We start from the raw sequence: 15011 nt of genomic DNA, 5'->3' as shown, positions 1-15011 counted from the left end.
ACAGGTGAAATATTGTCATGTAAAGCAACCATAAACACATGAAAAGACCTAGGTTTACAATTTATGATTAAAACTCTACTATCTACACAATATACATAGAGGTAAAATGTAAAAACTTAAATATCTTGGAAACATTAGCCAAGCAGTTGTTTTGTCATATTTGAATTCAGCACATCAAAATACATAATAAATAGCACATTTTATCTCTGAAGCAGACGACTTCTAAAAAATTGTAGACCAGTGTTATCAGAGAGTTGACTAGTCGACTAGTCTTTTACATCCTTAATTCAAATGCTGCTCGGCTGATTAGCAGAGCACCCATAGCTAGGTTTTTTGTTTCTATTGGTGGTGCACATTCATACACACATTGGTTTACACAACATTTTATTCAACACACAAATGGAAAAAATCCGCACATGGATGGAAAAGATTAGAGGGAACATTGCTTGGCAGGCCATTAGAATTATTGTCCCTTTCATTCCCACTTCCTTCCTGCAATCAGCTGCTCTCCCCCATGGCTGTTAGGTAGGTGGGCAAGTAGCCATTGCAGGCTGTAGCTTCTCCTCACTTCATTAGTCTCTTTTTCCTTTGAGGGAGAGAGAGTGGGAAATGGAAGAGCAATTGGAAAGTAAAAAATGGGAGAAAGTCTTGGCCTGTCCAGCAGTTTCTGCAAAAATATCCCCTGTAACCTCCCTGTCAACCTTAGAATTGAGACGAGGGAAGGGAGACCCAGCAGAGGGACAAAGATGTTTGAGGGAGAGGGATAGCTCAGTGGTTTAAGCATTGGCCTGCTCAACACAGGGTTGTGAGTTCAATCCTTGTGGAGGCCATTTAGAGATTTTAGGGCAAAAATTTGTCAGGGATGGTATTTGGTCCTGCTGTGAAGGCAGGGGACTGGATTCAATGACCTTTCAAGGTCCCTTCCAGCTCTAGGAGATAGGCAATCTCCATTAATTTATAAGAAAGTACAAAGGAGAGCACAAAGGGGCATGGGATGACTAGGACAAGAATGATCTGTGTGGCAATGTGCATTCTTTCTTTAAAACTGTACCAGGTGGCCAAGCAGGCAGGCTCGGGGAGGTTCTAAGGAGCTCAGCAGAGGTTGGGTAACTTGAAGAATAATTCTGTTCTTGCCTGTAGGTTCTTTGTTCAGTGTTAGAAAAAGGTGGCTGTCTCTGGGATGTGTTACTATTGTCCCGTGGCAGGATTCCAGGAGCCCCGCCTAGCATCAGTAGGGCTATGTCTAGACTACATCCCTCTTTTGAAAGAGGGATATAAATGAGCCTGATCAAAAGTGCAAATGAAGTGTGGATTTAAATATCCCGTGCTTCATTTGCATATTTGTGTCCGATCGCTGTTTCGAAAAAGGGTATTTTGAAAGTGAAACCGCAGTCTAGATGTGGTTCTTTTGAAAAATAAATCCTTTTTTGAAAGAACCCGTACTCCTCATTTTTTCAGGAAAGAGGGATGTAGTCTAGATGAGCCCTAAGAGGAAAGCTCTTGTCCTGGGAAAGAAAAAAACACATGTGAGAGATCTGTTCATCTGAGGAAATGGGGTTTGCCCATGAAAGCTCCAGATACTATGTATTTATACTTCTATTAGTCTTTAAGGCAGGCATGTCCAACAGGCGTCTGGGAGGCCGCATGCAGCCCGATCAAAGTTTTCTGTGGCCCTCCACTACCTTTTAAAAAAGAATAAAGTGCGGCCCGCTGGCTGTTCAGATCACGTGGCCAAGTACAGATCACAGCTGGCTGGCCGCTCTCCACACGGCACCGCAGTGACTGCTCATGGCCGGCCAGGCAGCTCTGCGCTTGGCGCTCCAGCACGTGCTCACGGCTGGTCAGGCCACTCTGCACAGGCATCAAGTGCCTGCTCACAGCTGGCTGCTGTACTCACACCGCACCAGTGCCTGAGGAAGAAGTGTGTGGCGGCGATGTGGTGACGGCGGCTCCGGGACCCAGGCATTAGGTTGGGAAGAGGCTGGGAGTGCCTGGCTCTGGGGGAGGGGAAAGGCATTAGGTTGGGGGTGCCTGGCTCTGGGGGAAGCATTGGGTTGGGGGGGCTGGGAGTGCATGGCTTTGAGGCAGGGGGAAGGCATTAGGTTGGGAGTGTCTGAGGGGTGTCTGGCTCTGGGGGAGGAGGGAGGCATTAGGTTGGGGGTGGGGTGGGGGGTGCCTGGCTCTGGGGGAGGGGGGAGGTGTTAGACCACAGCCCTTTAGCTCTTCTCCTTGTACAAGCATACAATTCAGTGTTAATTGCATGGTGTCACATACTGTTTCTCAAATAATATGATAGCATACATTTTTTTTCCACCGAATGAAATGGAATGGAATCAAGAGTACTGTAATATATACACACACAAGGGGCTGATTTGTGGTTCCCAGATAAATGTTCATATGTCCTGAGTTTTAACTACCTAACTGTACTGTGTTAATATTTGTCATATGATTTCCTTGGAATGTAGGCATTGCCAAATCAGCCAGAGGAACCTGCTAGTCTAGCTCGGTATTGTAGTTACAAATGTGGCCAATACAAGATGTGTCATAGGATGGGGTGTGAGTGTGTTTGCATATGTCCACAAGAAACTACAGTGGACAGTTATCCCTGGACAGGAAATGTTTCTTTTTCACTCCCATCAGTTTATTGCCGGCTTATGACCTGAAACATGAGTGGGTTTTAATCTGTTTTTTATCCTACCTATGGTATTTTAGATGTTTTCATTATCAATAAGCCTTCATCCTTTTACAAATCTTACAAACTTTTGACCTCACTGCTATTTAATGGCAACGAGTTCCACAGATGAATTGGGTAAAAAAAGTTTTCTTTTATCAATTTTTTTGTCATGTTTTGGCTGTTTGCTCATCAATTCCCACTTTGCACACCTTATAGCTATCTTACATTTTACCTATCCTTATTTCACTTTCTGCTCTATAGACTTAACTTGAGATGGGTTTCCAATTTCTGAAGGCTACCCATTTGACTCAAATAACATTTGCTTTAAAAGTAAAAAAGGAAAAGGAAATTATCTAGTTTTATATCTAAGAAGTACCAGCCAGTCAAGGGTAATCGGGGCATACCAATATTGCTAATAAATATGCACTTGTACATCAGTCAGCCAAAGGGCAATTAACTTGTTAGTCTTGCATGGAATATTACATATACCTTTGAAAGTGCAAAGTTTAAGAAATCCTAAGGATAGCATAAAGGCCAGCTTTGCAAGCCACTTGATTCGTTTTGGTAATCCTTCTGGGGACAAATAGACACTTAGAGCAGGTGGGGGAAAGGGTGTATGGATGCAGAATAAGGCAGCCAACACAGATGTCATATTTAGATTCCAGGGCAAAAAAAGAATCAGTATGTACCTGGTCTACACTGTGTTTCTTTACAGAAAATTCAAAGGCTATTGTTTGCCAGGCTGAAGCAATTATTCTGAAATATGAGTTTCTCCCTTATTGTTTTGGTGTAAACTTGTTTTTATTTCAACAAAACAAGGTATGTATCATAAAAATAATTCAAAAGTACCTTAAATTTACATTTGAAAATTATAAAATTATATATGAGCAAATAACAATTTTACACATCACATGACTGTATTACATTCCAACAAAAATATTACACAATATACCTAACACAGAATCTATACTCATAAAGAATTGTGACTTTCCGATAGAAGGACATTGGCGGCTCTGAAAACGATCCCTTTTCGTTTGTGTGGCTTCGAGTTTGACATGCCTACGCTTAGGTGCCACAGGACCACTGCGTGAGAGATGTGAGTCAGGAGGGGCCTGGCCTTTCTTCGCGCTGGCCAGCGAATCCCGTGCAGGTGCAGGTGCCCAGTCTCCTGGCAATGAGCCCCCCTTGCACGTGTGTTGTTTCAAAGTGGGACGGTGCTGGGCTAACACGGGCACGATGGGACAAGTGCCCCAGCAGGCTGGCAGCAGGGGGGCTCCCTGGTGGGGGGGGGACACCCTGCCGCTCCTGGGGGGCGGGGAGCTGCAGGACTGGGTGGGGGCGCAGGGCTCCCCTTTCCCCGAGGCACGGGGGGGGGGGGGGGATCTCCCCGCCCTTAGGGCTGGGGGGGCAGGGCGGGTGCGGCTGCGCCCCACGTGGGCCGGGCCGGGAGGCGGCGCCGCGCGGGGGAGCCGGGCCCGCCGTGTGTCGCAGGCGGAGTGGAGCCCGGAGCCCGGGCAGGATGCGCCTCGCCGCCCCGCTCCTGCTGCTGCTGCCGCTGCTGCTGCTGCTGGCCGCGCCCCCCGCCCGCGCCCGCCGGGAGCCCCCCGCGCCGGGGCCGCCGCAGGCCGCGCAGGGCCCCGCCAACGCCACTCGGCCGCCGCCCGAGCCCCTGAGCGCGCCGGGGAACCGCAGCGGCGCCCAGCTCAGCCCCCTGCCCGCGCGGCCCCGGGACCTCTTCGCGCTCAAGGCCGCGGTGATCGGGGCGTGCGCCCTCAGCGCCGGCCTCATCGGCTGCCTGCTGCTGCGGGTCTGCAGGTACCGGCCGGGGGGCAGGGCGGGGTCCTCGCCGGGGGGCGCTGCCCTCCGGACCGCCCGGGGGGGGGCCTCTCCCCCCCCCCCGAGACTGGGGGCGCTGCCCTCTGAACCGCCCGGGGGGGCCTCTCCCCCCGAGACTGGGGGCGCTGCCCTCTGAACCGCCCGGGGGGGCCTCTCCCCCCGAGACTGGGGGCGCTGCCCTCTGAACCGCCCGGGGGGGCCTCTCCCCCCCCGAGACTGGGGGCGCTGCTCTCTGTACCGCCCAGTGGGGGCCTCTCCCCCCGAGACTGGGGGCGCTGCTCTCTGTACCGCCCGGGGGGACCTCTCCCCCCCGAGAATGGGGGCGCTGCCCTCTGAACCGCCCGGGGGGGCCTCTCCCCCCGAGACTGGGGGCGCTGCTCTTTGTACCGCCCGGGGGGACCTCTCCCCCCGAGACTGGGGGCGCTGCCCTCTGAACCGCCCAGTGGGGGCCTCTCCCCCCCCCGAGACTGGGGGCGCTGCTCTCTGTACCTCCCGGGGGGGGCCTCTCCCCCCCGAGACTGGGGGCGCTGCTCTCTGTACTGCCCAGTGGGGGCCTCTTCCCCCCCCCCGAGACTGGGGGCGCTGCTCTCTGTACCGCCCGGGGGGGGCCTCTCCCCCCGAGACTGGGGGCGCTGCCCTCTGAACCGCCCGGGGGGGGCCTCTCCCCCCGAGAATGGTGGCGCTGCTCTCTGTACCGCCCAGTGGGGGCCTCTCCCCCGCCCCCCGAGACTGGGGGCGCTGCTCTCTGTACCGCCCAGTGGGGGCCTCTCCCCCCGAGACTGGGGGCGCTGCTCTCTGTACTGCCCAGTGTGGGGCCTCTTCCCTCACCGAGACTGGGGGCGCTGCTCTCTACCCCCAAGTAGGGGGCCCTCTTCCCCCACTGAGAGTGGGGGCGCTGCCCTCTGTACCTCAAGTGGGGGGCCCTCTTCCCCCCCCTTCTGAGACTGGGGGCGCTGCCCTGGGTATCCCATGCGTTGGGGGCCCTCTTCCCCCTCCCGCCCACAGATATTGGAGGGCACTGCTTTCTCTGACCCCTGGTGTGGGGTTCTCTTTCCATGGAGACACTCTCCTCATGGAGAGGGACACTGTTCTCTGTACGCCCTGGGGGGAGCTCCTCTCTGCCCTTACTACTAACAGAGTGCCTCTCTGTTGATAGACCTCAGAGGTTTCCCAGGATTTGTATTCATGGAGTGGTAAGGTGAGTCAGTGCTGGGCTAACATATGTCCCAAGGTGCACTTGACCACAGCAGCACCATCACCTTTCTAGGCTGTGAGTCAAGGTCTGTGGTATGTGACCTGAAAAGGTAAAGCTTCCATGGCCTTTTTGGTAGGGTATGTCTGCCCATACAACGCTGTAGTGGCGCTGCTGTACCCAGACTGCAGTACATCTGGTGAAGACACTCTGTGTTGGGAGAGCGGCATACACCTCGCCCTGCAAATGGCAAAAGCTATGTTGATGAGAATAGTGATAGAAATGTAGCCGTGTTAGTCTGGTGTAGCTGAAACAAAATACAGGACTATGTAGCACCTTAAAGACTAACAAGATGGTTTATTAGGTGATGAGCTTTCGTGGGTCGAAAACTCATCACCTAATAAACCATCTTGTTAGTCTTTAAAGTGCTACATAGTCCTGTATTTTGTTTCATGTTGATGAGAGACCCTCTCCTGCCATCATAGCGCTGTGCATACAAGCGTTAATAGTGGCATAATTTTTGTTGCTCTGGGTGTGGAATATTCACACCCCAGAGTGACACGTGTTTTGCCGACATCGCTGGTAGCGTAGACAGAAAAGCTGAAGAGTACTTTCCCCTGGAATTAAGGAATCCAGCTGACAGGGGAGGGAAGTAGGTGAGAAGGCAAGTTCAGGCCAGCCCCTACTGTACCTAGTTTGTAAAATGCCCTTACTCCATTGTCAGAAAGGGGTTATGAAAATGGAAAATAAAATGCTTATAGCTTTGAATTGTTTAGTTCCCATTTCTTTCCAGTGTACAGTACTCTCTTCTCAATGAAGAAGTATTGTTCTGTTTCGTTAGCTAAGCCACGAATAAGCTCTCTTGAAATAATTGCCAGAAGATGAGTGTTCATGTGCTGTAAAGTCTAGTGTCCAGGCACAGCAAAGACTCTAGTTCTCACTTGAAAATAGATTTCCCAATAGTCCTCAATAACCTCTAAGTGTTAACGGCTGCCTTATGTGCCTGGTACCTGAGGCACAATTCCCTGCCTACCACAGCCTCTACCTGACACCCTGATTTGCCTTTGTGAGTTTGGTACTATTTGAACATCACAGGGTTATGTGAGTGTAAGTGCTAGAGTGAGGGAAATACAGGGAAGCATATAGGGGGAATGCAGTTTTTAACTGGGGTAAGTGATTTAATCTAGTGTTTATCAGGAATAAAACCATTATTCTACTCATCAGCATTTATAGAATGCTTGCCTATTTGTGCCCCCTCTGTGTTGTCCAGTGCTTGTGATTAGAGAAGTGACAGGAGACTCTTCGCTGTACCTATTGAAACTTCAGCTCTGACTCTATTGATATCCCTTTTTGAACATTCTGCTTTGGATAAAACATCTTTTTATAAGTTTGTGGTGTTGTGAAACTGCTATAACTTTGAAAGAGGTGTCATTAAAAAACCCCAAATTTCCCTGAGTGGTTTTTCCACCCCAGTTTTAAAATAAACTTAAAGCTGAAAAATGGAGTGAAAACATTCTTTATCAATAATTTAGGTGGGGAGTTGGTTTCTTCTGGTTCAGCTCACTTTGTCAAGTATCCAAAGGGCATCCTTTTTGCATGTGTGTGCAGATGACACATTGAAGGGAGTTGAGGTGCAGTTACCTGACTGGAGTGTACAGCTGAAACGAAGTTTTGCTTACCGCTGAGATAAGAATTCAGCACTAGGATAAAGCCCAGATAAATGGAGTGAATTTGGGCACAGAATTAGGGTTAGATGGAATTCTAGGCCGTAGAACTGCTCTGTGGCCAGTTGTGCTGCCTGGGTGCTACATTAGCCTTCCACTGCTGCACAGTGTGGTTGGTTGGACAGGAGGGTGAAAGGGCTGGTTAGTGGATCCGCCTCTATTCTCCACCCAAGTCCACTGGGTTGATGGAAGCCTTGGCAGAACACTGCTCTGCAGCCTGGTAGAATCCTTGTATATTTTTTTCTCGCAGCATAATGCCAGCAAGTACATTGCATTCAACTTCCTTTCCTGTAGAAATTAGGTTGTAACCAGAATGTGCTCTGTCACACTGTAATACTAAATGTTTTTATACTGTTGTATGCTGGAAAGAACACAAGCAAGTCAAACTCAGTCACGTTAGGCTATGCCTATGCTGTAGCGCTATTTGGGATACTGGAGGTATCTCAAAATAGCACTTCCATGTCTTTTGAGGGGGCCAGTTATTTTGAAATATAACGGGCTCGCTATTCCAATGTCCCTGCAAACCTCATTCCATGAGGATTAAGGGACGTTTCAGAATAGTGATTTATTTCAAAATAAGTCTGTGTAGACAGTGCCAAATTTTGAAATAAACTATTTCAAAATTAACTTGAAATAAGCTGCGCAGTTTGCGTAACTCAGTTTGCACCACTTATTTCAAGCTACGGGGTGCAGTGTAGACGCACACTTAGAGAGATGATCTCTATACTGGCTTGTTGCTGAGAACTGCACCTTTCATATAAAGTGTTTATCAGTTGTTATTTCTGTGGTGGTAGCAGCTAGATGTCTATATGTGCTAGGCATTCTATGTACATACAGTAAAGGAAGTTGCTCAGTCACCTGACCATCTTTGAGAGCATTTGGCTCTGGTCTGCTCACTTCTGACTTCCTGGTGGAGCACTACTAACGTTCAATAGTTAACAGGAATTCTTTCTAACAGGTATGTACAAAAGAAAACAATCTGCAGGGCTGAGTCATCTAACTCGCTCTCTTGGAGACTATGGTTGCTTGTGGAAAGTAGAAATTGGGCAATAAAGGTAGTTGAACAGGTGTATTTTGTGAATTCTTCCTCCACCTACTCACAGACATCTCTTCTGCAGTCAGGTGGCAGTTCCAGCTGGCTGTTCTAGTTCTTCCCTGCCTCTCAGGTCTTTGTAATTTTAATGTATTAATTTTGATGAGCAGAGTTTACATGAATACTGTTCTTAAAAGGCTTCCTTCTATAAATGAACCCTTTGAAACTAGGGCATTTAATAAATCTGTCCCAGTGAACAAACTTCAAAAGGTTGGCAGATACTTGTCAGTGACTAGCATAGCATAGCAAGATTCAGCTTGTCCATGGCAAGTAATTTAATTGAGAGGCAAGCAAATAAAACATATTTTAAAAAATCCTTCTTATCACTTTCATCTATTCATCCAGCCTTCCAGAATTGTCATGGGATTATACATCTGAACAGCTGTTAGACACCTGGGCAAGTTAGACTAGCGCAGGGATGGGCAAATACCTGTCTGCGGGCTGGATCCAGTTCACAGGGTTAGTTTGTCTCTGGCGAGTCCCCACCTCCATGTTTACCTGCACCGTCACAGGTATCGGAAGATCGCAGCTCTAGTTAGCTGCGATTGGCTGTTCACAGACAATGCAAGCAGCGGGAAGTGGCGTCATGGTCAGCAACGCTTCCCGCTGCTCGTTTTGGCTGTGGGCAATTAGCAGCCAACTAGAGCAGCGATCCTTCGATACCTGTGGAGGCGCAGGTAAACATAGCTGCGGTGGCCTGCCAGGGACTAATTCTGTGGGCTGCTGGTTTTTTATTTTCCCACCCCTGAACAAGAGGCAGCATAGTCTGCCAGTAAAATTGGTGTAAGGTAATCTGAATTTTGAATATAGCTCTTTAGCTAATTGGCCTTGGACAAGTTTAGATTTGCTGCCTCAGTTTCTCCATATTTAAAAAGAGAGCTCAGGGTTGACATTCTTAATATTTTCCAAGGGGAAAAAAACCATGCAGCAGAAAACTTAGCCTTTGGAGTCTTCTTTTTACATCTTGCAGAAGCCATAGGGGACACAAGCCCAATTATTTTAGAAAATTCTTTGCAAGTCACCTTTACCAGCGAGCACTGCTGGGCTCTTCCAGGCCAAACTCATTTAATCTGTATACAACTGTTAATGCCCAGTTCACGTATGTGAGAGGTTCCTGCTGTTCCTTTAATAAACACAGTGGCTCCAGTGGAAAATGGAGCTTTCAACTTCTACATGCAGTTGTTTATTTATCTGACACAGCCTCTAGTGTGTAAACAAAGATTGATCTGAGTTGCAAACTAAGACAAGAAAATCAACAAACTTGTTTGTACCATTTCCAGCATACAGCTGGCAAAATAGATTGAGGGAGAGTTCTCATTTCTGTTGCAGAAAAGAAATCACATTTACTCAAATGAAAAGCGTTTCTTCATCAAAACGAGAGGTTGCTTAAGTCTATTTAAAAACAAAACAAAGAAACTTGCGGAGACTCATGTAGTAGATTGCTGATAAGGTGAATATGCTGAAATCCAGTATGTGATTAAACAGTCACTGTGAAATTACACTGGTTTGCTGCAAGTAAATGATCCCTTTAGATAGGGATTGTTGAGCTGAAGTGAGTTAGCAGCCCCTTTTTTTTATCATTGGCACTGGCTTGAGATACTTATATCTTTGCTTTCTTTCCAAATCATTTTTTTTAATGGCTGCTTTCAAAGATGACCTGTTCTTCATTAGAAGTATTCTGATCTGAGTGGACTTAATGGCCGATAGATTATAGAGCATGGCACTTGCCATAAGAGATCTGAATTCCAGCTGCTTCTCTCCTGGGCTGTTCAAGAGTGCCCAGGCTGTGAAAGCTGTATGTTCCACAGTAGCAGACGGCAGCGCTTTTGAAAAGCAACCTTTTCTGACCGATTTAGAGTATGTCTACACTTGTACTTGATGAACAAATCTTTGTTGTTCACGGATACTTAATTCCTCCCATGTACAACAACAGTTTTGCCACGGCAAGTGAAATGTGAATGCTGCTTTGTCGCCAACAGGGCTTTCCTGCCGACAAAGTAAAACCCCCTTCTAAGGGAGGGAAATATGTTGCAGACAAAAGTTGTTCACACGAGCTGATTTTTAGTCACAAGGCCGTGTTGACACAGCCTTGTTGCTAAAACCTACGTGGTGTAGACATACTCAAAGAGGAGCCTGGAAAAGATGCTCAGCCACTTACGGTTGCAGCGGGAATGGAGTATTTTCACCTCCTCCTCTCCCACCTCCAAACCAAAACACACACCCACCCACCCACCCACCCACCATAATCCAAACATTAAGTGAGTTGGGTTATTAGGAAGCACCCTTCCTCCAAACACTGAAACTTCCACAGTGTTTGTGTTTTAATTCTGCCTTTTTGAACCCACTCTCCCCTTCCTTGCTGTATCTCTTGATTTCGGTGCAGTCAGTTAGACCCCCTTGTTTACAAAGTGAACTGGTCAGGGTTAACAACACTTAAAGAGGAAGTGAGAGTTTGGAAACTTGTCTGTGTTGCTTGATGTGGTACCCACTGGGATCATTGGATAAATCAATCAAGCATATTTTTAAAAAAATTAGCAGTCTGCAACTGCAGTGTCACAGTGGGACAATAGGAATGATGAGCCACTGTCAGTAGTATTTGAAGTGAACTGCTGGGAAGCGTGGAAATGAGTTAAGGCTCAAGCTGGATATGAGCACTGTTTGCAGGGTATAGGTTTTTGCCTATTGAGATACATGCTGCCCACTTAAATAACTATAAGATTTTTACTGAAGTAACCTTTGGTCACATCACTGCTGTCAGCGTCCAATTTCTCTACCAAATCCCACTTTTTAAAGATGGTTCCCTTGGGCCTAATTCCTTAATAACTACAAAACTCATTGCTATGCTTTAGGAGACAGATTTGAGTGCATTAACTTGTCGTTTAGTCATAGACTACAGGTTCTGATTATCCTACCTGATTGTGTGGTCGCAAAGGCTCACCTGCACTAGAAGGCTGAATCAAGTGTAAATTGTTTTATAACTAGTTACTGTACTCCAGCATTACAAAAATTTCTTTCTTCAATCCCCAAACAACTAGCTGCCAGCTGTTGGAAGGAAATAGATCACTTTGATAGCAGGGTAGATAAAAATAAATAATTAAAAAAAATCATGTAAAAAATCACATTAAATACCACTTTGTTCTAAAAACTTTTTAAATTAAATTTGAAGTTGACCACCTATGTTAGGGCCTAAGTTTATTATAATCTATTAATACTTTCAGTTAAATAACAGTGCATGTTTGCTGCTGAGCTTTAAAGAAAGACAGACCATGGAAATGTTGGAAGTCACTGGTTAAGCACTTGGAGCCAGAGTTTAAGTGCAAAACCAGTTTTTGATAGCAGTTGCCTCTTCTGCAAGTGCAGAGAAAATACGTTCTTTATTTCAGGTTTGTTCAGTTCAATGCCTAGCTCAGAAGTAAGAAACCAGTTGGGAATTGAAAAAGCAGGAAAGCTTGTTTTCCTCTTCCTGTGAATATAAACTACATATGAAAGAGTGAGATCTGCTAATTCTAAAAATGTGAAGGTATAGTGACTAAAACAATCAGTTCAATTTACTTAACTACAAATAATATTGTCCTTTTTTAATAAATCAGTTCAAATTATTAAAATGTGTTTTGATCAACTTTTTGGTCTTTTTCTTATGCAGCATATTTAAGGCATTTTAAAATTAGATCTAAAAATAAAGTGTCAATTTTTGGCATTTAACTAAATTTGAATTTTCATCCAAATAAAGCTTGTCGTGAATCACAAGTTTTAAAAAATCATCTAGTAAATAGAAGATGTTGACTGGTACATTTCTTAACATAAATAAAATGTCAGCATTAGGAATCTGAATACATGCAAGTTAAGCATGTATAGGTTAGGGACGTGAATGTTTAACTGGTTAAGTGTAACTGGTGGGAGCTGGACAGAGAGCTGTTCCAACTCCATGGGTGGCCTGTTATGGACAGGGGTTGCTCTGGCCGGGCTGAAGCAGCCCCTGCCTGTGTGAAGCCCAGGCACCCCACAAGAAGGGGATGCTCCATCTGGATAAACAAAATGTTTAACTGGTTAACCAATCACATGGGATTTTACATTCCTAGTATAGATATGGTGTATTCTCCTAGGTAGCAAGAAGTAGGGATGTTAAAATGTGTGTAATTGATTAATCATGTAACCGCTGAATTTACCAGCAGCTACATGGTTACACGTGGGGCAGCAGCCAGTTCCCCAGGAGCCTGTGTGCACTGCCTGTACTGGTCCCACCTGCAACCCTGTGCGGCTGCTTGTATCAGAGTCAGCAGTGTGGGGCAGCAGGCAGTTACCTGATAAGCATGAGTTTACTGGTTACCCATTTAAATGGCTACACTCTTACACCCCTAGTAAGAAGCAGTAAAAGTTGAACTTCTCTACTCCAGCACCCTTGGGACCTGACGGATGCTAAACCCGAGAATTTGCCAAACCACTGGAAGTCAATGTTGTCTAGCAGCATTACCAACACTTTCACTGCTTACTGGGCTCTCAGTGAACATTTAAGGGTAAATTAAAGCTAAACAACAGCACAGAGCACTGAGAGCCAGGACTGATAGGCTGTAAACAAACTTGATAGGATACTGGGAAACTTGGCTACACTCATGAAAAGTGGACATCCAACGAACTAAAACCATGCCGGACCACGGATATGCCGAACTAGAGAGGTTCAACCGGTACTAAACTTAGCATAATAGCTACATGTAGTTGCAGATCAAAGTTTTACTGGTTACCAAACAAAGAGAATGAACCTTTCTTTAAAAAAACAGCTAAGATATACACATGCAAAAAACAACAATTGATTTATTTAAATCAAGGCTTCATGCTGGTTTATTTCATGATGAAAATTGGTGACTTAAATTGCTTTAGTTTAAAATTAGCCCACATTGTTTGATAGTTTATTATATGCAAAAAACAAACCCCCGCAAAAACCAAGTATGACCCCAACTGGAAACCCCACTTCAGATGTGTGTTGTAATGGTCAGAGAAGAATCAGAGTAGAGGGAAATCACTTACATTTTCCAAGCCTCGGTGCTTGGCTAAAATGGAAATAATACAGAGATGTAATTGGTGTTATGGAAATGATGTTTGAAAGTGCATATTGGTCCTACTACTATGTAAGGTATGCAAATCCAGCCCTATTTTAACTATTTTCAAGTACTACCTTTCAATTGAGTAATGTCAAGATCTCATTCAGGTGTTCCTGAAGTTTTTCACAACCTTCTTTATAGCCCCCAGAGCTCTTATTAATAGTTCAATTGAGCAAGCATACACTTCTGTTCTCTGTGGCTGAGTATGTTCCATCTCAAAGAGATGTTTTCAGAAAAATATGGCATGCCAGTTCATTACAGCAAAATGAATGCCTGAAAGCATACACAAGGACTCATTTTAATGGCTTCTAGTTTAATTTCAGCATTTATAATGACCGTGTGAACAGAGAAGTCTGATTTGATAGAAATTTGTAAAATATCAGAGGTATTAATGAAGCTCTCATTAAGTGATTTGTTACGAGTTTGGCATTTTCCTTGGTTTATTATCTGGAATCTTGTAAATATTGTGGGAGCCAATTATCTACTATATATTAGAGAAGGTTTGTATATCTGTGTGTCCGTCTGTCCATCCGTGAGTCAGTTTTTTCAAGAATTTCCCCTAAATAGTAAAAGCTAGGATCACCAAATTTGGCATGACACTTTCCTTTGTAATTTAAAGCAAGGTCAGGGTTTGGTTGTGCCAGGACAATGGGATCTGCCTGTAATTTGATTGTTTCTCATAAAATGGAAAGAGAGGGGTCTGATAGGAGGGACAGTTATATTGTAGAATGACCACAAGCGGGAAGAGATAGGGGCCAGGACAGTTATAAATTCATTTGGCTGGTAGGGGTAGAGAAAGGGACAGTTATTGACTATGTATTTCAGAGAGTTTGTCTGTCTTTGTGTTTGCCTCCCTACTGGGGGACATACACCCCTCCCTGGCCTGTGCCAGCTGCAGTGGCTACGGACAGACACTTCTCATCTAGCCCCAAGCTGCTGTGGTGAGAGAGGGCAGAAGTTGTCCTCTCTCTCCAGGGCAGCCTGCATATTGAACCTCTGATTGCCAGCCCAACCCAAGAGCAGTGATTTAAATTAAGAAAACCAGAGCCTATTTAAGTTAAGGACCTGAGCAAAACAGGTAAATCTTCTAGTTGTTAAATATGTTGGGCCCAGTTCATTTGTGGTAGAACTTAATTGGACCTTCAACAGGAATGGGTTTCGTCTATTGTTTTTAGTGGAACTGCGAATGAGAAACAGGTTTATAGGAAAGGATTATTTAATCCCCTTTTCTAATCCCCCCTCTCCCCTTCTAGCTTCAGGAAGTGTTAATGCTGGATTAAAAGCTCTGAGACAGTTCTCTGTGAGGTCAAGAGAAGTGTTATTTCTAAGCCACAGAGTTGTTGACTAAAATAAATAGGAATCTTAAAGTATATAATGAACTAGTGAGTTGACTAAT

General features: G+C 45.7%; 1 protein-coding gene across 4 annotated transcripts in view; it reads left to right on the top strand.

The window, feature by feature from the left end:
• Nucleotides 1–3955: 3955 nt before the first annotated feature.
• Nucleotides 3956–15011, top strand: part of FAM174B (family with sequence similarity 174 member B) — a 73189-nt gene continuing 62133 nt past the window's right edge. For 2 of the 4 annotated variants that reach the window (XR_012895721.2, XR_012895722.2), the window contains exon 1: nucleotides 3972–4489. Coding sequence is in view for 2 of the 4 variants with exons in the window: in XM_075897016.2 (XP_075753131.2) it covers nucleotides 4194–4489 (296 nt within the window). In the remaining 2 variants the exon portion in view is untranslated. Of the gene's footprint in view, nucleotides 4490–15011 lie in introns of all 4 variants that reach the window. The other 2 variants (XM_075897016.2, XM_075897017.2) reach the window with 2 other exon arrangements.

The sequence above is a fragment of the Pelodiscus sinensis genome, chromosome 14 (genome assembly GCF_052426305.1).
Source record: "Pelodiscus sinensis isolate ZL-2025 chromosome 14, ASM5242630v1, whole genome shotgun sequence".
NCBI classification, from domain to species: domain Eukaryota; kingdom Metazoa; phylum Chordata; order Testudines; family Trionychidae; genus Pelodiscus; species Pelodiscus sinensis.
Note: the sequence above shows the minus strand (reverse complement) of the source record. Positions and strands in the feature narration are given on the sequence as shown.